General features: G+C 52.5%; 1 protein-coding gene across 1 annotated transcript; it reads right to left on the bottom strand.

Moving 5' to 3' along the window:
* Positions 1–16,390: 16,390 nt before the first annotated feature.
* On the bottom strand, positions 16,391–21,670 carry SOX8 (SRY-box transcription factor 8). The gene is made up of 3 exons (XM_027751200.2): positions 21,123–21,670; positions 19,700–19,938; positions 16,391–18,836 (listed from the first exon to the last, which is right to left on the bottom strand). Exons 1-3 carry the CDS (start codon positions 21,563–21,565, stop codon positions 18,103–18,105), a joined length of 1,416 nt encoding a protein of 471 aa, XP_027607001.1. The 5' UTR covers positions 21,566–21,670; the 3' UTR covers positions 16,391–18,102.
* Positions 21,671–24,900: the final 3,230 nt, after the last annotated feature.

The following is a 24,900-nucleotide window of genomic DNA, read 5'->3' as shown; positions in this document are numbered from 1 at the left end:
GCTCTGTGCCAGGCGGGTTTTCTGGCACAGAGCAGGGGCAGGGAGGGCATCCAGGGCTCAGTGGCCCTGGAGCAACCCAGCACAGCGGGTCGTCCTTTCAAACCGGCTCCAGCCCCAGCCCGGGCTCAGCCTGACTGGGAAAACTCTTCCCAGCAGAGCAGGGGGATATTTATTACCACTGTCAGGATTTGGGAGCTGGAGAGTGGCAGCAGAATGCAAAATCCAAGCCCGGGGTACAAATTCCAAGCCCCTGGGGATAAGGAGATTAAATAAAAGGGCTGTGTCCTGCAGGCCAGAGCCCACCTCCCCTCCTGCTCTCAAAGGGTGGGATCAGGTCTGGCTCTCTGCATGGAGAAGGACTGGAAAGCAGTGCCTGCAGCTTGGCTTGGGGCTGCTCCTTCCACAGTCCCTGCTAGTTAGTGTCCCTGCAATTCCTGTCCCTGCAAGCCTCATCCCTCCAATCCCCATCCCTGCAAGTCCCATCTCTCCCTCCCATCCCTTCAAGCCTCATCTCCCCAAACCCCGTCCCTTCAAACCTAATCCCTCCTATCCCTGTACATGTGAGTTCCATCCCTCCAATCCCCGTCCCTCCAAACCCCATCCCTTATATCTGTACCAGCTTTGGATGACCCGGGATGTGGGAATTGTGCTGGTGGAGCTGCAGAGGGCAGGGATAAGACTATTAAAATGACAACAGGATGGGATTCGCCTTCTCCTCCCATTTCCCATCCAAAATTATCCCACCTCCTGCAGGCCGGGAGCAATCCCTGGCCCGCTCCCCTGCTCCTGCAGCTACACGGGGCTGTCTCCTTCAGGAGGAGCCAGAGAGACGCGAGTAACGGGACGCGGCCGCCCCGGCCCCGCTTGTGCCGGGTTTGTCCCTCCCGGTGCTCTCCGAATCCCTGGGATGCATCCATGGACACCCCGAGGTGTCCCCTCTCGGGGACTCGCAGGCAGGAGGGACCTTTCCCATGAGATGCTGCGACCTTGGGCCGAAAAGTTTTATTTCCTACAGGCTGGAAAGTTTTCCCTGTCATGGAAAACGGCATCCCCCCAACTCAGCAAAATGCAGCCCCTCCTGGAATTGCTGGGATTGGCTGGTTTGGGGGAGCAGCGAGCCCCTCTCCCGGCACAGCTCCATCAGGGTGAGGGGCCACACAGCTCGTGGGAGCTGGGGGGATGCAGAGCTCTGGAATGAAAGGGAAGAGTGTGTTAATCAGCTAAAATTCGGGGAGTTTCACAGAAAAAAAAATTGCAATTAATAGAAAACAAAAAGATGAGACAGTTAATTGCAACAGCTGCAGCTGAGTGTGCATGGGGAGAACAGAGATTGTAAAAGATTGCACAGACTGGGATGGGGAGGAGATGGAGACAGGGTGGGGATGGGAATGGGGTGGGGATGAGAATGGGGAGGGGGAAAGGATAGGAATAGAAATGAGGATAGGGATGGGGATGGGCATAGGGTCTGGGTGGGGATAGGGATAGGGATAAGGATGAGAATGGGGATTGGGATGGGGATAGGGATAGGGATGGGGATGGAGAAAGGGATAGGGATGGGGATGGAGAAAGGGATAGGGATGAGGATTGGGTGGGCACTGGGTAAGGACTGGGTTCTGGTCTTGCTGCCTGCATGGATAAGAACTGTAAAAGCAACATCTGCAGGGGAAAGGGATAGGGGGGAGATAGGGATAGGGATGGGGATAAGGATGGGGATGTGGATGAGCCATTAGTGCCTTCTCATCCAAGGCAGGACCCAGCTTCAGAGCCAGCACTTCAGCTGGCATTTCCCTTCCTTGTCTCCCCTGGAAGAACTGCCACGATTCAGCTTTGATCATCTTTAAAACATGAAGTTGCAGGGGAGACTGATTTCAGGAGCAAATCAGATCTGATTGGAGCGAGCAGGTGGGAAGTGGGTGCTCCACCATCCCCGGAGACCCCTCTGGCTGCGTGTCCTGATCCCCCTGCAGGGAAATGAAAAAGCCAATATTCACCTTAAAGAATAAAAAAGAAGCCTTTGCTCTCAGAGTGCTCAAGCAGCTGGGAATAACTCCCAGGATATCCCTCAAAATAGCTCCTCCTGTGTTCATTATCCTGAGCCTGGGCCTGGGCAGCCCCTGCGAGCCCCATGGCTGTGATGAGCTGGGACGTTCTCAGCCAGCAACGCCGAGAGCGGGGACTGCGGGGACTGCAGGGAGCACCGAGGGGAAGCAAACACAGAACCACCACCACCCCGAAGCCCACCCGGGGCAAACCATTCCCCCAGGAATTGCAAACCCTTCAGTCGGGACGAGCACAGGGAGCAGCAACACGAGCAACAACAGCCCGCCCGAGCCCCGACAGCGGCGCCGGAGCGCGGAGGGGAGAGAAAATTATGCAAACGAGGTTTATCGGCTGATCGGAATAACAAGTGAACTGGAGCTGGAAGGGGCAGCTTTCCCGGGTAATGAGGATTATTTACCCAGCATTTCCCTTGCAAATCAGCGGCGGGTTCCCAGCGCCGGGGCGATGCTCAGCACCCGGGGAGCGCACCAGGATCTTGGCCAAATCTTCAGCTTTTTGTAGGAGAACGCTGGCCCTCGGGTGGGCTCTGCCCTCCCCGGTGCTCCGGGGGGGACCCAGGTGCCTCAGGGACACGTTTTTCTCCTCGTGGCCACACTGAGAGTGAAGCAAAGTCCAGTCCACGTCCTCCACGGGCTCTGCTGAGCAGGGAGTTCGAGCCACAGCAGTGAGCTTAGTTTTTGGCAATTAACAGTGTTCATAACTATTTTTCTCATTATCAGCAGGCAGAGCATCTGTCCTGTGTCATGGAGCAGCACTTGCCAGCAGCCCTGAAATCCCCCCCCCCAGCACAGTGAGGTCTCAGCAGTCCCGTTGTCCTGTTTCCTCAGCTCCAGGGGATGGCCCTTTATTGAATCCAGCTTCCAAGCGGTGTCTCTTGGAGCTATTTGGGTCTTACCCATGCTTTCCAGGCCAGGACTATTCCCATATGCATGATCCATGTGTTCCAAAATATTAGTGCGTTGGAAAGGTCCAAACTCAATTTCACTCCACGTTTTCCAGACATTTATTAAAACAGTGAGCTGTGAAATTCTGCTGTGGATTCCCCCCGGCTCAATTTGTGTCTGGGATGGAGGAACCTGGAGAAGACCCAGCCAGTGCATTCCAGCACAGGGGACACTGATGGGAGTCTCTCAGGGATCCCTGTGCAATTGGTGAAGGAAAAGGTTTTTCCTTCTGATTGTTCAGTACAGGACACAAGGAAACGTCCCAAATAGCCAGGGCCTTGTTGTCCCTGCAGGAAAAATGTTTGTAGGACTTGAGGGAGCATCACCTCCCTTTTCATCAGGGACCTCAGTCCCAGCCTCAGCTCAGGCTTCTGCTGCCCCTCAGGAGGAGCAGACACTTGGAAGAGGGAGCAGAGACACCACAGACATTGTTCAGGATGCTGGGGACAGGCAGGATGTCAGGATCAGGCCCATCCCAAACTGAGTGTCCCCTTCCCTGGGCACACTCTTCCAGGCTTCTGGGAGAAGGATGCCAAGGTGTCACCCCTTGGTGTGATCCACCCCCGTGCACAGAGGTGGAAGGATCTCGGAGCTGAGGTTCCTGGTTTTGGGATGGGTTTTGGGATGAGGAATTCTGCAGAGGAGACCTTGCCCTCCCAAATGCTTCTGGTGAAGGACCTGCAGCGGAGGAGCCACCACAGCCCTGGTGAGGACACAGAGAAGGGTGAGAAAGGGGCACAGCATTATTGAGGCCATGTGAAGATTCAAGGCACGAGTCCAAGTCTGGCAGGCCCAGAGTGCTGGGACCCACCCCACCCACAGCCAACAATGCACCTCCCTGGTGTGTGCCAGGGGGACGGGGCAGCCCCCACACATGTGGACTCTGGGAGCATCCTGCTGAGGGACAGGGAAGTCCCAGCACAGACATTGTCCCATTGTCCCTCTGCCCCTGCACTCCCACAGCCCAGCACTGCTCCCCAAAGAGCAGAGAGAGGAGGCAGCTCAGGGCCATGTTTCCAACCTCGAGGCCATTTGTGCTGCAAGAACTTGCCAACCCAATAATCGACAGGAGGATTTGCACCAGTGTGAGAATGTAGAGCCCAGCTCATTACAAGGGGTTGTAGTTTAATTTTGGTGATGGTTTTGCCAGGAACTGCTGTAATAAATCTCTCAGTGCTCCATGAGCTGTGGGTACTCCTGGGCCAGGCTCAGCTCTCACGAGGAAACCTTCCCTGCATCAGGGAAAGATGCTGCAAGTTTGGAGACTTAGAAATGAAAAGAGGATTTGGCCTGAGATTTCTCCCAACAAACCTTTCTCATGCAAATCTGGCCATTTTGCACTCGCCTTGAATACCAAATCAGCCTGAGTTTCCCTGCTCAGCCTCACGTTTCCCCCACGTATCCCACAATTCCACGTCTGGCCCTGCTGGGAACAAGCCCAGGGCCCTCCCTCTGTGTCTTACTGGGGGCACCCTGCTCACTCCAAACCCCAGATGGGGTTGACCCACCACATGGGATGGCCAAGGGCTGCTCATCTGGGAATATTTGACCAAGGAAATTGGGAGGATTTCCTCTGGCACGTGGCTCGTACGGTTTAGTTCACAGAATCACAGGACATGCTGAGCTGGAAGGGACCCACAAGGACCATCCAGTCCAACCCTCAGCCCTGCACAGGCCCATCCCCAGAGTCCCCCCCTGTGCCCCAGAGGATCATCCAAACCCTCCCAGAGCTCTGGCAGCCTTGGTGCTGTGCCCACTGCCCTGGGGAGCCTGGTCAGTGCCCAACCAGCCTCTGGGGGAAGAACCTTTCCCTGAGATCCAACCTGACCCTGCCCTGGCACAGCTCCAGCCATTCCCTGGGTGCTGTCCCTGGTCCCCCCAGAGCAGAGCTCAGTCCCTGCCCCTCCTCTGCCCCTCCTGAGGAAGCTGGAACTGCAGTGAGGTCTCTCCTCAGTCTCCTCTTCTCCAGCTGAACACACCAAGTGCCCTCAGCTGCTCCTCAAGGCCCTTCCCCACCTTCGTGTCCCTCCTTTGGACTCTCTCTAAGAGCTTGGTGTCGATCAAAGGTTGGACTCAATGACCTTGGAGGCCTTTTCCAACCTAAATGATGCTGTGATTCCACCAGGCCACAGGAAGAAACCCAGAGAGCCCCCGAGGAGCTTTGCTGACCGATTGCCACGAGGGTGCCTGAGCATCCCCGTGCCGGGGAGGTGTGAACCCCCCAGATTTAGGTAAATGTCCACGGGGCAGGAGTGCTGGGACAGAAAGGCATTTTTCCATCCCACCAGCGGTCTCCAAGGAGCAGAGCCCTCACTCCCAGCCCCTCAGGTGCGGAGCTGAGCCGGGGGAGGTGACTTTTGTCTGGCTCCGAGCGGTGCCGATCCCGATCCCGATCCCGCCGCAGCCGGGAGGGGATTTCCCATCAGCTCCAGCCCGGCTGCCTAAAAAACTCCTGCGCTAAGTGAGCTAATATTTCATGAATAAATTGAAGTGGTCAGGTCCCATTTTGTGAGGAAAGCACGGTTCCCTGCCGAGCAGCCTCCTCGGGACTTTCGGGGATATAAATAACTTCACAGGCTCCTTCCCCGCGCCTTTCAAAATAAAAGCAACGTTCGGTTATTTGATTTTTTTTTTTAATTTTATGCAAATGATCTTCTGTTCTGTGTTATTATGTAAACGAGCCAACTGAAATGGTAATGAGGGAACCCAGAAGTATGCATATATTAACTGCTGCTATAGAGTTTTACACCTACAGAAATGGCACTGAATTACATTTCCAAGGGAGGGACAGGTGTCCTGAGGGTGAAGATTCTACTCCAGGACTTACTTACTTCTGAAATCCCTTTATATAAAACCTTCTTCCTACAGAGAATAGTCAAGCATTCAATTCAAGCAGCAAGTCAGCACTTAAATTCCTTATTTCAGTGTGGGAAAATCTGTTGCATTCAGTTACCATCAGCCTGTGCAGCAGCAGCTCACAGCCCACCTCTGATATTCTGGCTCAAATCAGAGTCCTCCTGGGTACAGCACCACCAGATAAACCATGAGGAAGGTAGAGCTGTGGGAATTTTTCTCTCCAAGCACTCCACTGCAAAAGGGAACCCGTGGAGAAACCATCCCTGTGTGCTCTGCTCTAGGACTGGGCTCAGGTGAGCCCAGGGTGTGATAAACGTGTAGGATAAGACACCCAAAGAGCAACTCTTTGAGAGGTTAAGGTAGAGGCAAAGGCCATTTCCAAAGGTCACGTGGTCTCCAGTGGAATCCATGACAAAACCCGCCAGCATAAAGGGAATTAAAAGGTTTCTGCTTCCTAAACTCATCCTTGCATTCTCCATGGGGTCCTCCTGCTCTCCCATGAGGTGCCACACGGATCCCAGGCCGGAAAAATGAGACAACACCTTCATTTCCTACCCACTTCAAGGGGGTGAAAGAATCAGTTTTATAAAAGAATGACCTTTATAGAACAGCCCAAGGGAGCTGAAGCCCAGATCCCAGGGCAGCAGATGCCTCCAATCCCTCCTAATCCCCATGCTCAGCGATGAGGCTTGAGGTGATTCCAGGGCAGGAGCATCATTCCCACAAAGGTGGAGCAGATGTTGCACACAGAGGGGCACTGAGCTCACAGAAGGGGCTGGGCTGGAGAAACCTTGGCCAAAATCCACCTCAGTGTGGCTGATGTTACAACCCTTTGGCTCCAAACAACAGGGACTGGACCTGTGATGTGACAACACGGATCCGACCGTGCCAGTCTGTGAGCTCAGGAGCTGCAGGGAAATCCTCCTGAGGGCAGTGGGGGGGCTTGGCCTTGATTTCACCTGGAAGGGAAATATCTGCAGCTTCTGGTTAATAATTAAATGAGACCCAGCAAATAAGGGATAATTTGTTATAGGAAAAGCTACCCCGAGTGCCTCGGCCTGATCCAGGAGCCCGTGCGAGCTTTCTGCTGAGCCGACTGGGTTTTGGAACGAGCCCATAGTGGTAATAAAAATAAATCCCTGTAATTAGGTAAAAGGGAAAAATCCAAAAGATGCCATTTGAGCCCATTTAGGGCTCAGATATATATCCTGGGGTTTGGGCTGGGTGGCCCTGAGACCTCAGGACACCCCGTGAGCCCATGGGAGGTGGGCGGTGGGGATGGGGAGCCCCTCCTGCAGCCAGGGCTCAGCTTCCAGCCTAAAACCAGGATTTATTGCTCAGAAACCAGGAAACCCTGATTTTTCAAGCATATTTAAAGTCCATTTTTCCCCACAGACGAGTGTCACCAGCACCAGGTCCAGGAATGTGTTGGGCCTCAGTGAGGAGTCAGAGACGGGGATAAAATTCTGCCCAAAGTGGATCTTTTAGGTTTGGAGCTGAAATATTTTATTTTGCTTCTGGAAGGCTCTTTTCAGCCTGGACTGAGGAGTTTTGAGGTAGGCAGTGAAGAACTAAATAGGAAAAGGAGAAGAGAAAGGAGGGTGATTATTTTTGCCATCCCTTGGTGTGTCTCGTGATACAGTAACTGAACAGAAGGCAGAAATTAGAGAAAAAGAAAGACCTCTTGTCTTTTTTCAGAGTGATCAGTCCAGTCACAGAGCTCTGCCACAGGGCCAAGAGCAGAGCTGGGTTCAAAGGAGGCTTAACAAATCCACGGAAAACATGCAACTTCCAGGCATCACAGTGAGGCAACAGAAGGGTCTCTCAGTGATTGCTGATTGCCAGAGGCTGGCAGAGACTTGGGAAAGGGCTATTTTATATAAACCCTGGGGTTTTTCCCCTAATTTGAGGTGGTTTTGCTTAATCCTGGCTGGCAAACCTACACGTGCCTTTGCAGGACACTCTTGAGACAGACCTTTGCTCTCTTCCAGTGCAGATATTTCCATTTTCCCTCTTTCCTCCAAGCAGATTGGAACATCTACGTGGTTTGGGGCTGATTGTTTAAACATTTTTTTTTGGGGGGGGGGAGGGGTGGGGTTCACAGGGTCTTTCCTGCATTCCCAGAAATAGAACACAAAACATCTCCCACTCGGATGTTTTGTTAAGTTATTTTCACTGAAATAATAAACTTGCTTCCAACTGGGAATTTTGTTAAGTGCTTTAGATAAGTTTTTAACTTCTCTGTATCCCATCACCAGGCGTGGATTTCAGCCAAGTGTTCCAGGGCTCGAGCTCACAGCTCTTCAGGGGTGGCTGGAATCGGGCTCTGGAGCCCTCACCTGACTCTGCTCCCATGGACATCACTCCCAGCTCCTCCTCCACAGAGCTGATTTCTCCCAAATGTTGAGAACATCTGGATTCCTGCCTGAATTTCGGCTGTTTGGGCCCAGCTTTATTCCCATCTCCATCTGGTGACCAGGAGGGGCTCTCAAAGCCCACAGACCTGCTGGGGTTCAGGTGGCCCTGGAGCACTGGGATCTTCCAAGAGCCCTTGACCACCTGGGACCTCGTTGTCCATCTGCAGAGGGTCCCATCGGGTGTGGCATCAAATCCTCCTGGTTGGGAAAAGGGGCTGTTTGTGGGTGACTCCTGGTTCAGCTCCAGGGACAGGATGCCACAGGGATGGCAGTGAGGGTCTCCTCCAGTGGCAGAGCAAGAGGTGGTGGCATTTCCCAGCTCAGCTGCACCAGTGGATGGACCCCTCATCCCTCATAACAGCTTTTCCATCTGCTCATTCCCAGCTGCAGCACAAGCAGAGAAGCACAAATATATATATATATATATATATATATATATATAAAAAAAAAATTTTTTTCTCTTTTCACACTGTTCAGAAGCTGAGGTCTCAGGAGGAACATGACAATCTCCAGCAGAACCAGCTCCCTCCCCACCCCTGTCTTTTTATTCTTTGATTTTATTTGTATTTGACACCCCAGCCTTTACTCTCTGAACGAAGAGTGCCACCAACTACCTCTTAAAATCTGACTGCAGAAGGGCTGTATTCTACTGAGAATGGCATTTTTTGCAACAACCCCATTTTCCTTTTCACTTTTCCTTACCTAAAGAGTTTCAAGTTGCAGTTCATCCATCTCCCTGACACCCAAATCCCCTCTCACATTTTCAGATTTATATATATATATATACACGTACATTGTTAACCAGTTATTAGCCCATATCTAGGAGAAAATTAAAAAACAAGAGAAGTGTGGGAAAGGGCCAGGGACACCTTTCACTCTCCCAGGTTGCTCCAAGCCTCATCCAACCTGGCCTTGGACACTTGCAGGGATGGGGCAGCCACAGCTTCTCTGGGCAACCTGTGCCAGGGCCCCACCACCCTCGTTACCAAAAAATTATTCCTTAGCTCTGATCTAAGTTGTTTAAAGCCATCTCCCCAATGACATCATGTGGGAATGAGACTCTCTCTGTCCCCTCACGTTCCAGACAGGAAAATTAGGGACCAAAGACTGCGGAGGAGGAGAAAACTGAGCTCTCCCTCCTGTTCCCTCCAGCCAGGACAGGAGAGGTCATTTGCTGAAGGATGTGAGTGTGGGAGCTCATCCTGCTAAAAACTCCCTGATCTGGGTTTTCAGGGCAGGAGGGGAATGATGGGGATGGGATATGGCTTGGGATGTGGAGGCAGAGCTGGGAAGTCCGTGTGAGCCAGGACCAGTCCCTCTCAGTCCATCCCAGCTCGTCAGCAGGAGGATTCCGGCGGCTGCAGGTTGCTGGATGAGGTGAATCTGTTCTCAGCGGCTTTTGCTCCTCTAGTCCTTGGAAATAAGGGGTTCACCCACAGCTCCTGGTCCCTGGGCAGGCAGAGGGATGTTCACAGCTCTGATTTGGGAGGAGGACGAGGCACCTTCCCTTTGGAATCAGAGGCAGCCTGAGGACAGGACGGAGCTTGTCAGAAGTGACGTCACCCTCGGTGTGCTCAGAGCAGAGTTAAAAATGCAATGCCTGGTATGAGAATCCCTGGTTCCTGGAGGGGGACAGCTTTCTATTTCCACCAGGCTGCAATGAATCACTGGAAAGGCAAAAAACCCCTGTATCTTCATTAAAGTTCCCTTTTCTCCCTCCCTGAAACTTTCAAGCAGCTGCGCAGGGACCTGACAGCAAACGGCTCTTCCTGTTTGTTATCCTTTTATAAGGAAAAACAGCCCAGTCCTTCTCCAAATCACACCTATGGGTGTCCTGGGCTTTTCAGCTGTTCCTCCTTCCCCTCCTGTGTGTGTGGTTTGTATTAGAACCAACAGGCAACTGCTTGACATCAACGACAACAACAACAACAGCAACAAGGCAGCTTTGGCAGGAGCCGCCTCAAAGGATGCGTGTGCGAGACGTTCCAGGAACTTCCTAGCGACCAATAATTCCAGTTGGCTGCTTTTCCTGGGGCTGCATCCTCCCGCCGTCGGGCTGGGGAAGTGGCCAGAGCCCCCCTCTGACGTTCCCGGGGGGCTTCACCACCACGGGGGCTCCTCTCCAGCTGCACGAGGCTTCCCCGGCCCCGCCGCTCCTCGGGAACGGGGTGGGGGGGGGAAAAAGCGGGAGAAGTTTATTAGTTCTTTTTCCTTCTGCTAAATGAGGCTACTCCGGGCAAGTCTAAATATTTACTGCCTTTCCTGAACACACACACACACACAGACAGAGACACACACACGCCCTGCTCAAAAAATTAATAAAACTATCTGTGCAGCGGGATTCTGATTCCCAATTATTTTGCCTCGGTGAAGTTAAAATAAAGAAAAAAAAAATCCCAACTTTGTTTGTGCATTCTTATTGGAAGCACAATGCCAACAATGGCTAAATAGACAGCATAATAAATAGCACCACAATGCCGACATAAAGGCCTTTCTGGTACTGCATACAAAATATAAACTGTGCCATGCCATTATTATTCTGGAGCCCTTGCTGAAACAGTGCAGTTGAAATTCCACCCCCAATGTGCACCTAATCAGCCATTCAGAGCCCCTTAATGACTTGTCAGTTCTTTGCCCTGCCATTTTCTGTCCAATTAATTCTTTTATTGTGCACCGGATAAAGGAAGACAAAGGCCTTCCATGCAATAATGAATCATTAAAATTCAGCAGCTCCTCTCTTGTGCTCTTGGCTCCTCATCAGCAATTCAGGCTGTTTCGCATTCGTTATGTGTGTGGTGGTTAAAATTCACTCTACCTCAAACAAGACCTTTCAAAATGCTTAACCCTTTCCTGGGTGAAGACCCTCCATCCCTGCGCTGGGAATTTCGACATGCACCAGGAAAAAAAAAAAAGAGAGAGAAAAAGAGGAGGAGGGGGACGAGAGAGGGGAGGGGAGAGGCAGGCAGAGGTATTTTGGGTAAATGTTTTAATATCACGTCTCTGGCAGTCACAATATTGCCTGAGCACACAGCCACAAACAAATACGGGGAGCAGGAGCCGATGCCAGGCTGTGGAGAGGGGTGGGATGGGGTGAGGTGCCCTGCTGGGATGGGTTTATGGTGCCGTGGTGGGATGGGGTGAGGTGCCATGGCAGGACAGCTGTGCAGCTCCACATCTCTCCCTGGGCATCCCTTCCCACCCACACCAAAGTCTCTGCATCGCTTTCCCTAAAGCAACACGGCCCCGGGAGCTGTGAGGAGGCACTGAGGGGACACCCTCTTAGTTTGGATTAGGAGTGGCTTGGTTTTCATCCCTAATTGGTTTAAGATAAACCGAAAGAAGAGGCTTTTAAACCAGAATAAGTGTGTCCAACTGGCGTTTTTTGAAACGTGGGCTTCCCTAAAGCAGGTCAAAGCCAGCCCTGCAGTTAAGCCAGGGACACGCTGTGCGTGGCTGAGCTCTGGGACCATATGGGACTGGCTTAATGGGGGTCAGCAGCAACACCAGAGGCTCTTCCAAGCCCAGGGAAGGCAGAGCCACGATTTTGGCAGCACCCACCTTATTTATCCAAGTGACAAACTCCTTCTGGGTGACAGTCCCTGGGCTGGTGGCATCCACGTGTGTCCCACCCCATGGCGGTGGCTCTCCAGTTCTTGGCTGCAGTAGAAGCCATGAATAGGTTTGCTTTCTTAGCTCGGTTAAAACTGAGTTTTTCAGTAGAGACAAGGTGGTTTTCTGGAAAAATGATGCCTGGAATCCCCCTCCTCGCACAGAAAGGTTCTGCAAAGGAATAAACTCGCTTCCCACTCCATCCACAGAACCAGCCTCTGCTCCGGCCACATCCCTGGGGCTGGAATCTGCAAACACTCCGTGACAGGACCCCCCATGGCCTGACATCCATCAGGAGCCACCTGGGCTGCCTGAAGGGCAGCAGCCCCTGCATCCCACCACATCCCCTCGGCAGGGATTGCCCTGCAGCTCCCGGCTCCGGCGTGGGCCGGCCTGGCAGGATGGCAGGGGAATGAGGCAATTTGGGATAAGCACCATTTTCTGTGGTTTGGGCTCCGGGGTGACTATTTTTAGCTCCTGCTGACTCATTTGGGAAATGGCTTCCCCTCCCCAAGCCTCAGCCTTTGCTGCCTCTGCCATCCCGAATTCCTGCCTGGTGCCATCCCGAATTCCTGCCTGTAACACGCATAAAGTGAACTTAAAACGACACTGCCCCGGCTCAGCTGGGCAGGGAGAGGGGATGGAACAGGGCTGGATTGGGTCTCCCTGGCTCCCACAGTCCTGAGCAGCTCCCCTCAACGTGTTAATTAAGCTGTCATGTGATGAAGTCCCAAAAAACCCTGTGGAGGCTCTGCAGGGCCTCCAGGGAGGAGCAGGGCAGTGGTGAGGCCGTGTCACTTGGGAGTTGGGGTTTCTCCCTGTGTCCCTCATGGAATGGTCAGGAGTTGAAGGGAAACTCCTGCTCTCATTCCTGAAAAGGGAGCTTGGAGCCCTTGGTCAATTTGTGCTTAAGAATTTGCCTTCAGAGCCCCGAATCAGTTGGATCCAACCTCCCACTCCCAGAGGCTGGAAATAAGGCAATACTGGAGTTTCCTCAAAGCATTCCCAAAGGGCTGGTTCATCCAGGCTCTGTGGGGACCGGGGCTGTGCCAGGCTGTGTTCACTGCAGGGGCACCTCCTTGGGTCACCCAGCAGCTCCTGTGGCCACCAAGACCTTCCTGTGGCCACCAAGCCTTCCCATGGGCTCACACATGGTGCTCCTGCTCCCAAAATCTCCCCGGCACAGCCCTGCCCTACCAGGGTCACGTGGCTGAGCATCTGCTCCCCTGACACAGCTTTTCCTGCCCTCCTGGCACCTCCACACCCTGTATGCCAAATGGCACTTACATCTCTAGTCGTATTAATTTAAGATTCAATTTTTTTGCCTCTGAATCACAGGCCACAGATAGGCAGGGGCTGGGAGCATCCAGCCCTGGCACCAAGAGGATAAAGGTGGCAGAGGGAAGAGGTCAATCCATAGACAGGGATCAGGGACATCCCCACGTGGAAGTTTATTAAAGCCCAACACTGCCCTAGAAACGCCACTTAATGATCTCTTTGCCACAAACTTACAACCAGACTGTAAAAAAACTCGCAGCAAAACTTGATATCACTCCAGGAAAAATTAAAATAAGGAGGATGGGAAGGAACTTTTTTTTTTTTTTCCACCACGCAGAAAGAATGTGGATACGGTCTATAAAATTAATTTCCTCTTTCTCCCTAACCACCAGTGTCTGAGCAATCCAGCCAAACAGCGACGTCCATTATTCCCCGCTCCAAAACTAAAATAGGGGAACTTTTTTATCGCTCGTGTATTCCTGCAATTATCTTGAGAAGCCTTTTTTGTTGACAGCCAGGGGTCAAAAGGCGGCCTTGGTTTCACCTGATCTCATTGACTTTGCAGAGACATTCCAGATTCACGCCAACACAAGAGCCACCAGCGCCGGGCCCCGGGCACACAATGGTGCCATTGACGGCAGGAGGAGCCCAGGAAAAGCATGGAAAACACTCCTCGTGCTGCAGGCATGGAAAATGGAAGGGAAGGACGGGGCAGGGAAACGGATCTGTGCACCCAGCACTCATTTCTGATCGAAAAGCTCTTCTTTGGGCAGAAACTCAGCCGGGGTTTGGAATGGGAGAGTCGTTAAGGGGAAATTGGGGTGTAGGGAATGAACTGCTGGGGCTCTTGGGAATGTCCAGTTCACCTGAATCCCTGGGGTTTAGCACTGGCTTATCCAGGTCGGAGTGTTTTATCTGCCTGGCACCTTCCTGGGCATCCATTTGGAATGGCTTTGGATTTTACTCACCAGCAAACGGACAGTGAGTACCCCAAAAACACACAGTGAAGTGTCCCAAAAACACACAGTGAATATCCCAAAAACACACAGTGAGTGTCCCAAAAACACACAGTGAGTGTCTCAAAAATACACAGTGAATGTCCCAAAAACACACAGTGAGTGTCCCAAAAATACACAGTGAGTGTCCCAAAAACACACAGCAAGTGTCCCAAAAATACACAATGAGGACCCCAAAAATACACAGTGAGGACCCCAAAACCACACAGAGAGTATCCCTAGCTTGGAGGGCAATAAAAATCACCAGTCAGCATTCCCTGCCCAAACTGGAATTGCTTTCAGGAGCTGCAAAGGGGTCTCTAACACTTCATCCCTGGAAGTGTCCAAGGCCAGGTTGGACGGGGCTTGGAGCAACCTGGGCTAGTGGAAGGTGTCCCTGCCCATGGCAGGGGGTGGGACTGGGGGAATCTTTAAGGTCCCTTCCAACCCAAACCATTCCAGGATTCTGTGATTCCAAGGCTTATGTCACCATACCACACAATATTATCTATGATACCTGTAATCAGGAGATGCATTTTGATGATCCTTGCGGGTCCCTTCCAACTCTAATTCTATGATAAATCTATGCTATATATTATAATACACCTATATTGTATATTAATTAGTTTCTTCCAATATTAGTGAAAGCTAACTCTTTGCAGAGCTTACAGAAAGCTAAAACCGAGTGTGGCTGAAGGCAAATGGAATTAAAAGCTGCCTATTTGGGATGTGCAATTCCTTGGTGCCGTGGCCAGGCTGGTGCCAGGATCCCAAGGGAGGAGAGCACAGCTCCACACACAGCCTGCAGCTCCTGGATGGGACAGGGACTGGACGTCAACCCACACTGGGAAGTCAGGGCTGCTGGAAACACGGGGAGAAGGAAAAGGAGGGAGGGAAGAGCTCAGTGATGTTCCCCAAGCCCGCGACCGGGATCCATCCTGCTGGGCGCTGCTCTCCCACGAGCTGGGGATGCTTCAGTGCAATCTTTAACTTCAGCATTTTGGGTGATTTGCAATTGTTAATATCATTATTCTGGGTGATTTATAAGTCCATCACATGCAGATATTTTAACTCTGCTTTATCAGGTCCCGGCAAAGTCACTCCAAGCTTCGCTATTGACCATCAAGCCGAAAGCAAAGATAAATCCTCACCTTCCCATCCCACCTTTTGGCTCCTTTTTCCCCTCCCAAAGTGTGCCAGTTTGGAGCTGAAACCCCACCTCGACACACAGAGCAGGCAGAGCCAAAACACAGCTATTTTTCAAGCATAAATCAGGACAGAGCCTTGAAAGTTGCAGTGTCACGGGAAGGAGGGGAAGGGAGGGAAGGGAGTTACGCTGCAGCTTTGGCTTCGGCTGGAAATAAAGTCGTTTTGCCAGGAGTTCTGTGAACCAGCACGGAGAAAATGGTGTCCCCTTACAGCCCCTCCTGGCAGAGCCTGCAAACGGCACATTTGCCGTGGGATTCTGCCCTCCAGACTTTGTTAATGGGCTGGAGCTTCATTAATTGTCAGCACATTTCTCCCCCCCACGTTAAAGCCCTTTGCACGGCTCTGCCCCTACACCCACGGCCCGGGCGCTTTTCTCAGGCACAGAGGGATGAAATTCCCTAAAATCCCGACCTTTTCCTCACAGTCCCAGTCCCCTTTTCTCCCCGAACTGGTGAAACCGAACTGCAACTTGACGTTTATGTAAGAAAACAAAATAAAAGTCGCAAATGTAACTATTTCAATGGCTGTATTTTAAAAAGAAAAAACCAACCAACCGTGACATGCAACATGTAATTTTGTTGCTCTCATAATTCAGAGGTATTTACAAGGGCTCACCAACCAGAAAGCTGAATTTCTGACTGTAAAATTCCTACGTGCTCTACAGAAGAAAATCAGCTTGGACCAAAACCACGCAGGCTGACCTTGCAAACCCATCCTCATGTGAGCAGTCTCACTGAAATCCTAAGAAATCCTTGGGATTACAGGCATGGAAATACCCTTCTTGAAGGAAAAAATGAAATAAATATATATGTTAAAAAAAAAAATCTCATACTAAGACATTTTTAAAGTAGAGGGAAAAGGAGCAAGGAAAAAAAAAACACCAAAAAACAACAGACTAAAAGGAAAAGAAATCCTTAACCAAAATATTTTATTCCGAATAATCCGTCTCTTTCCGGGCTGTTCTCCCCGTTTTGTCTCAGCACAGAAAGAGGCTCAAGCAGAAAGAAAACAGAACACGTCCTTGATAAAAAGCAATTTTTAATTTTATCAAATGGATCTGTACAAAAGTTAGCATTGCTTAGTCAGAAGCGAGTGAAGAGAACAGATCAGTAACAGGCAAAGTCTTTCAAACTTTATACAGAAAAATAGATTGCATAAAAATGAGCTTTTTTTGTCTTTTTCCCCCACCCCCGCGACCCCCCAAAAGGAAATATGCAAAAAAATATTTTTTAGAAAAAAGAGTAGGAAACGTAGAAAAGGTAAAAAGATGAATAACCTCTGAAACGTGGGTTTAGATTTACAAAGGTTTTTAAAGGCACAAGTTACCATAAAATAGACGGTTATTATATGCTCAGCATACAATGGAAGAAGTAGAGATATATCAATGAAATATTAGTCTAAAAACTAAGTACCTAAACATTTTTTAGTGGAGGAGATTTTAGTTTCACAGCTTGATGGATGATATCTGGTCCCTAGAAGCCAAAATTAAAGCAGAAGTTGATAATTTCTCATTAAATTACACCTTCCTATAAAGTAGTCCTGGTGCTGAAAGCCTTCGAAGACTCTGCAATGCCTTAAAAATCCAATTTTAACACCCCAAAGCAGGTAACCAGAAAAATCACCTGCCCCATTTAGCCATTGTTTTAGCCTCCCAATTGAATTAGTAATTTCCCCCCCCCCTCATTATTTCATGTTCCCATTTGAGATCCCAGGTCTGCCTGGAATGGGCAGATTCCTTCAGTCCCTCTCTCCAACACGACTGTTGCAGCGGTTCCAAATGTGAAAAAAACCCAAAAACCAACGAAAATCTATAGACTCATAACACCATTTTATTGTATCATCTCCACTATTTTTTTATGTTCCCTCCCCCATCTTTAAAATCTTTTAAAATTCTACTTTTTTTTTTCTTGCACAAAATTACTTCATTAATTAAACGACAAAATAATACAGAACATAAATACATATTTAACAGATTTTAAAAAAAAAACCAACAAACCGAAAAAAAAAAACCCAAAACATTTTAAGCTTCCAAAAAAACAAAACAAAATGTTAATTACAGCCAAACCTTGCTTAGAAGAACTCCTGACTAAAAAAAAAAAACAAAAACAAAAAAACAAACACTTCAGACATTTAATTGGTTGGTCCCACCAGACTGGTTTGTTCCCACGGGAGTGTTCCATGGAATAGCCGGGTTCTCGGGGTTCATCCCTGTTGGTCCCAGTGAGTTCTTGCCCCTCAAGGTTGGTCCGTTCCTCACATTGCAATAGACCCTTAAAGTCTCAAAACAGCTTTTCCCGTTGTTTTCTCTCCCCCTTTTTCCCACCCCCCTGCTCCACTTTTGCACTTGTCACCTTCCCCTCCGAGGAAGTTCAGTTCAGCCCTCACAGAGGAGTCGAACGGTCCTTCATTTATTCAAAAGGCATCGCCGGGCCTTTGCTTTTGTTTTTTTTTTTTTTTTTTTCCTCTTCGTTGTTTGCTTTTTTTACTTTTTGGAATCGTTTTTGTCCTTTATTTTTTTTTTTTTTTTTTACTTTAAATCATACTCATCAAAGAAAAAATAGAGCTCTGTCCTTTTGGAGAGTTTCGAAGCAAGGGGACGTCCAGTCGCAACGAGCAGAGTTCCCAGTGGCTCAGGAGGCACTTTGGAAACTATCGCGGCACTCCACGCTCTTCCTCTTCATTCCTTCATTAGTGCACATTTCTGGGAAGCCCTGGAGGGGCCCCACACATCCTTTAAGGCCTCGTCAGGGTCGTATAGACCGGCTGGTCCCAGTTAGCGGTGGGGCTGTGCGCCGGCGGGATGGACAGGCCGTTGAGGATGGGCGTCGCGTAGGGCCGGCGGGACGAGTGGAAATAGGGATACTGGTAAATGCTGGAGGGGTAGCCGGGGTAGGGGTTGTAGTAGTTGGAGCTCTGCAGGTCCGTGTAGTCGCACTGGGAGCTGGAGAAGGAGGCGGCGGCCGTGGCGGTGGCGGCGGTGGTGGCGCAGGCCTGGGCGCTGTAGGAGCCGTAGTCGGAGTGCGCGGGGGAGCCGTGGGACTGGTCGCTGTAGTGGCTGGGGCTCAGCTGCTCCGTCTTGATGTGGGGCCTTTGCTGGCCCGGCTCTGCCGCCGGCGGCGACGCCGAGGCCGGGCTTTTGTGAGTCCACACCTGGGCGGCCCCGCCGGCGCCCGCGGCCGAGTGCGAGTAGGACGCGCCGTAGGAGCCGGCGGCGCCGGGGCCGTGCTCGGCCGGCAGGGCCGCGTGGCCGTTGAGCGGCAGGTACTGGTCAAACTCGTGCACGTCAAAGGTCTCCATGTTGTTGATGACCTCGCTGCTCAGCTCCGAGATGTCCACGTTGCTGAAGTCGATGTTCTGGCGGCCGCTCTCCACGAGGCGCCGGCCCTCGTGCTTCAGCTCCTGCTTGCTGCCGTGGTGCAGGTCGGTCTTGGGGGTCGTGGGTGGGGTGGGCGGCCCGTGGGTCTGGCCTGGGGACGGAGGGACAGCAAGGTTTAAAGAGTGACCACAAGACACCCAATTCTTTCAAGGACCATTAAGAAAAAAAGGCGTTTCTCCCATCTCTTATTGCAAGGGGGATCTAAACCTACAGCCCCGTGTCGGAGGTGGGTGATGTCCCCCTGCAGCCATGCCAGGGATCATGTCCTCCCTGGGGTAAAACGTGGCATGATGGTAAAACATGGGTGATGGCTCACAGCGGGAAGGAGAAGCCAGGGAATGCTCTGTGCCCATCAGCATCGTTTTGGGACACAGCAGGACACCCCGGCTGCACGAACTGCCCTGCACCCGGGAAGCAGAGCCAGGGGGTGGATTGCGAGGGCCCTGCTCACACTCTCCCCGTGGGCAGCCTGAAGCCAGCCCGGCTGTGCCAGAGGCAGAGCAGCCCCGGGGCCGGGATCCCCAGCCAGGCTGGGCGAGAGCACAGACGCGTCTGAGGCTGCAGGACGTTCGCAATCCTCCTGGAATCTGTCAACACGCGCCCGGAGCCAACGCATCGCTCCGGGGGAACTTGGGGCTGCGGGGGAAGCTCAGCTCCGGGACCGCTCCCCAGGCACCCTGATTATTAACCCTTATTAGCTCGCAATTAATTCTCCCGCTCCGGGACCAGCCGGGGAAACGGGACCACGCGCTTCGGGGATTTCCTACGGCACGGCGGGCTCTGGGAGCGTTTCCTACAGAAAACTGGCGCGACACCTCAACTCCTGCTTTCGGATGGTCCCAACCCCACCAACACCCATGCAGGGAGGCAGATGAGCCCGTGCCCGCCAGCGGGTTCACATCCCAAACCGACACGCGCGGGATGGGCGGATATTTCGCCCTCAGGGCCCTTTACCTGTGTGGTCCCCGTGGTGGTGGGGGTCGGCCATGCCCCCCAGCCCGCTGTCCCCCTTGTAGATCTGTGTCCCGCCGTGGTGGCTGAGCTCGGCCCCGGAGTCGGAGTCGCTCTGCCCGGCTTTCACGCTTTTCCTCCTCCGGGGCTGGTATTTATAATCCGGGTGATCCTTTTTGTGCTGCACCCTGAGCCGCTCGGCTTCTTCCACAAAGGGACGCTTCTCGTTTTCACTCAATAAACTGGTTTGGTGTGGATTTTTATTTTTTTTTTTAATAAGGAGAGGGGGGGGGGAAAAAATCCAAAATTAGTATCTTTTCCGTAAGAGTTTTCAGCCTGTTTTCGAACTCGCACATCCCCACTTCCCATACACTGATTTGAGGAATCGGCAAGTTAATTACAAAATGAATTTGCTGTGGCAAAAAAAGAGCTAAAATCCACAGCAAAAAAATAGATTAAAATACCAACTATAGAGGCATGAAAACCCTTGCCACTATAGACAGTGTTAACTGGGCAAAACAAAATCCCCCTTCCCCATTTTCAACGCCTTTCCCAACTATAATTCCCACGTTTGTCCTACAAATGCCACCCCCCTCACCGCGACAAACATCTCCAGCTTTGTTTGGTGCTTACAAAGAAACCCCGAAGGCACCAGCGATGGGATTATTGCTTTCCGAGTTCTCCCCCCTGCCCAGATCTCTCTTTGCAAACTCTTGGAAAGGCTCAAACAGCAGCAGGAGCATCGCAGGAAAGATGGGAATGGGGGACAGACAGGATGGGATACTGCACGCGGGAAAACGTGGCTCGGGGCAGAGCCTTGGAAGGCAGAGCTGGGATGTAACGATGTAACCCAGCAAATAAAAGTTTGCATCGGTGGGAAGCACTGAGCAGATAAGAAAGGAAATCAGGAAGCTCATTAAAGTAACTGCTAAAAATTGGTTATTTGCGTTTATAGCTCGTTAAGCACCAAGCAAGTCAAGAGGAAAAAAAAAATAGAAAAAGCCATAAAATAAGTAATTAAAATAAAAAAAAGGTTCATCGCCTGGGGATTGGGGAAATCCCAGCCAGGCAAAGGAAGGGCCCTAGCTCTGGGTCTCCGTGATGGAGCAGGGAAAATCCACGTGTGGCACAGCGCCGGGGTGGGACCGAGGGTGTCCAAGCTGCTGCTCGGGGGGCATTTTTCGGAGCAAGGACCGGCGCGTCCTTCGCAGCGTGCGGGGATGCTCGGGGGGTAGAGGTAGGGTTATAATTCAGTTTGAAGCGCTTCCCGTGGGCAAGGAAAAACGGAGGTTAACAAAAACACCGCAGGAAAAAAAAGAATTAATAAAACCACCGCAGGAAAAGGGTTTTAAAGAAGCGGCGGGAGGGGGGATCCAGGCACGCAGGAGGCAGAGCCGTCCGGGGGGGATGCGGGCTCGGGACTCACCGCCAGAGCTTGCCCAGGGTCTTGCTGAGCTCGGCGTTGTGCAGATGCGGGTACTGGTCCGCCAGCTTCCTGCGGGCGGCCTGCGCCCACACCATGAAGGCGTTCATGGGCCGCTTGACGTGCGGCTTGGCCTTGAGCGATCCGTTGCCGCGGACGGGCATCGGCACCAGGCTCCAGTCGTAGCCCTTGAGCACCTGCGAGACGGCGTCGCGGATGCAGGCGGGGAAGCGCTCGTCCACCTCGGCCGCGTCCACCTTGGCGCCCAGCGCGGCGGGGCCCGGCGGGCGCGGGGCGGGCGCGGGGGCGCAGCCCAGCCCCTCGGAGCCGGCCGGGGACAGCGGCGAGTCCGAGTCCGAGTCCACGTGCGACATGGAGCTGGTGGTGCCCGCGGGGCTGCACGGCGGCTCCATGGCTTTGTCGTGCTCCTCGGTCATGTTGAGCATCGGGGAAGGGGGGAAAGGGGCGGGGGGGGGGAGGAGGAAGAAGCGGTGCGAGCGGTGCGGCCGGGCCGGGGGCGAGCGCGCTGAGCCCGGCGGAGCGCAGGAGGGAGGGGGGGGGGGGGCGGGGCGGCGGCGCGTGCGCTCCTCGGTAGGGCGACAAAAAAAAAAACAACCCAAATAAATTCGAGGAAAAAAAAAAAGAGACGCAAAAAGCTCAAAATTCAGCCCAAAACCCGCAGCACCCCCAACGCCGTCCTGCTGCTGCTGCCGCCGCCGGGGCCTCCGCGCTGCCCCGCGCTCCACGTCCAGTGCGGAGCGGGGCCCCTGGCAACAAGTTACTTTAAGGGGAGGGCCGGAGGCTCCGCCCCCGCCGCCGCTCGCCATTGGTGCAGGGCGAGGAGTGATTTGCAAAGGGGGCGGGGCTCTCCGCCCGCCCGCCCCGCACACCCCGCGCGCCGCCGGCCCCGCACGGGGGTCCCGCCCGGGGCTCCCCGGCCCGGCCCGGGGGGCGAGAGGCGGCGGGACACGGCACGACACGGCACGACACGACACGGCCCGGCCCTGCTCCGGCTCCTCGTTCCGCTTCCCTCGTTCGGCTTCTCTGTGATTTTTTTTTTTTCCGCTGCGAACTGCCCGGGGGCTTCACCGCGCCGCGGGACCGGCGGGGACACCCCCGACGGTGGGATGTGATTTACGCTCCAGTAAATTGTGTTGAATTACCGGCACCGCCCGGTTTGGGGGGCAGCGGGCAGCGGGTGCGGGAGGGCACCGCGGGGTCCCTCTGCGAGGAGGGGCGGAGCGGCAGCAGCTCCGGTGCGTGCCCTGGGACAGCCGGTTACTCCCGAAGCGCCTTTTCCAGGGGTTTTTGGGGAGGTCGGTGCGCGGCAGGGGGGTCAGAGCCACCCCTGTGTCCCCTGGGGCCGCCGTGCGCTCCTCGCAGCCCCGAGCGCGTCGCTTCCCTCCCCCGCTGCCTCCCACGGGCAAATAACGGAGGAAATCGGGAATTGCTGGGAAAAAGCGACACGAGACCCTCCGTGTCCCCTCGCCCGACTCTCCTCTGCTCCCTCCCCGCAGCGTTCCCGCGGCGGGATCGGGGACCCCCCGGGAGGGCCCGGCCGGAGGAGGATGCGGCACCTCGGGGTGAGCCTTTGGGTGCGGGGGAAGGGGGGGTTACCTCTAAAATCTCCCCCATCGGCTTAAGCTGCTCCTCTCCAAGCGAGCCCTGCTTTTGCAGCGTTTATTTGGAGCATTTGATTCTAATTATCCGCGGAATTCAGCCTTCTAATTGCGACTCTGGAGAGAAAAAAAAAAAAAAGCAACTCCCCAAATTCCAGTTTTATCTGCTGCTTCCCCCTCCGGAAAACAAGAGGGTGCACGTACAAGATCGGTAGGGGAAAATGTAGAAATTGGGCTTTAATTATTCCAGCATTTAAAAAGTAACAAGAATGTGATGATTTCAGAGTGTTTTGTTTCATTACTGCAATGTATAATAATAAATAAAGCGTATGCTTTGAATTTCAGCGTGTTCAAATGTGCCTGAACATCCATCTGCTTTCTATGTGAAAATTCATATATTCTCTTAAAGTGCAAAGAAGGATTTTATTTTATTTAGATAATTTCTATTTTCCTTGTTTAGTAGTTTCTCCAGATTTCAGCTTTTGGTTTGCAGAGTCACAAAGTGAGTTACCTCCTGACAAAGTTATTTTAAGTATAATTTTACAAAGTGTCTTTCAAAAAATATTATTTTGAGGCTCAAGGAGAAATAAATAAGTTGAACTTGCAAATGAGGAATAATTTAAATTTTCTTCCAAAGCTTAATAAGATTGGAGAAGAGTTTGTTTCCCTGGGCTTCAGCCCAGTGGCTTTGCAGGGCTGTTGGACACTTGGCAAAATCTTTTTTCCCCCTCATGTGACATATAATTAATGTATATTTCTATAAATCCTGACTCGTTGGGCTCTCACGGCTCTTTAATGACTTTACCTTACGATTTACCTGACTCACAGAATTTCAGTGTTTTAGTGGTGGCTGAGTCAAGCAATAATCACTATTTTTAGTCCAGCTTTTCCAAGCCAGCCTCTCCTGGAGCACCTTCCTCGGAAGATCCGGCCCTCGCTGCGTGACTGAGGCTGGGAAGGGATTTGTGGGATCCTTGGAAAGGGATTTGTGGGATCCTCGGAGCGCTGGGCAAACCCACGGAGGTAGGAATGAAAACAAGAGCCCCTGTTTTCTGCTCCCTGCCTTCAGCTCCCAGTGAAATTCCTGCAAAAGAAGCCCCCAAGGACAGCAGGAATTAGAGCCTTTGGTTTTCTCCCTGCTTGCTGCTGCCTTTCAGGGCTCTCCAGCTCTGCCCGAGGAGGGGAATTGCATTTCCCAGCCCACACACTTCAATTCCTCTTTGTCCAGCGCAGGTAGAAGGAGGACAACTTTCGGGAGTTGCTTCCTCTTGCTGCAGTGATGGGCACAGGGAAGAGGCCGTGCCTGGGAGCAGAGCAGGGAACGTGTCCTGTTGCACGTCTGGCTTTGAGATGCTGCCCAAACCCTTTGGTGTCTCTCTGTGTCCATTCTCAGCTGAGCTGGCGCAGGGAGAGGCCTTGTCCTGCCTCACACACCGAGGACACGGGGACAGGGGACAGCTGGAGCACCCAGGAAACTTCCTGGGAAGTTCACTGATCCATGACACGGAGTGGGAGAATGCTGGGAGAGCGAGTGGGTTCAAGTGGGGCTGTTTGTCTTGTGGGGTCTCCCGTTTGATTTTTGTGTGACAGAGGCCCAGCGATGTTTGCCCAGGGATGGGCCAAGGCTGGAGCTGCGGGGCAGGTCCTGCAGTGATCCCATGGGATGGGTCACCTGTCCTGCCCCGGGATGCTGCAGGGCAGGCCCTGACAGCAGGATTCCCAGGGAGAGGGTGCAGATCTGGGAGGGAAGAGCCAAGGTTCCTGTTGCCTGATGGAGCCTTCAGAGTGCACCCAGATGGGGGATGTCTGGAAAGGATTTGGTGGAACAGAGGTGGGATATGTTTAGAGAGGATTTTGTGGAGCAGAGCCAGCTGTTCTTGGCAGGGTGGGCACAGCAGAGGTTGATATTTGGAATATTCCTTCATTTCTTTAGAGTTTGCCGTGGCCTCCAATAAAGTTCCTGTCCAGCTCACACCAGTGTTTCTGGGAATCAGGCATTCAATATGAGCTCTGCTTGCTTGGCCCATCACTGTGTCACTTGGGAACCCTCAGAATCCCTATGGGATGGAGGTGGCCTGACCTCCCATCCCAGTTCCTCTCTTCCATACCCATTCCTTACCCAGGGATAAGAGTGTGTCTGCATTGGCTTCAGAGCAGGCAGA

The sequence above is a fragment of the Pipra filicauda genome, unplaced genomic scaffold, assembly GCF_003945595.2.
Source record: "Pipra filicauda isolate LSUMZ 115617 unplaced genomic scaffold, ASM394559v2 scaffold483_size702785_pilon, whole genome shotgun sequence".
Classification (NCBI taxonomy): domain Eukaryota; kingdom Metazoa; phylum Chordata; class Aves; order Passeriformes; family Pipridae; genus Pipra; species Pipra filicauda.
The sequence above is the reverse complement of the archived record's forward strand: the minus strand, read 5'-3'. Positions and strand labels throughout refer to the sequence as shown.

Bases quoted from the DNA above. Each gene is read 5' to 3' on its own strand.
- SOX8 (XM_027751200.2), bottom strand. From the start codon at position 21,565: ATGCTCAACATGACCGAGGAGCACGACAAAGCCATGGAGCCGCCGTGC. The intron at 19,939-21,122 runs GTGAGTCCCGAG...ACACCAAACCAG, and splicing joins ACCCTGGGCAAGCTCTGGCG to TTTATTGAGTGAAAACGAGA. The intron at 18,837-19,699 runs GTAAAGGGCCCT...CTCCGTCCCCAG, and splicing joins CCACCACGGGGACCACACAG to GCCAGACCCACGGGCCGCCC.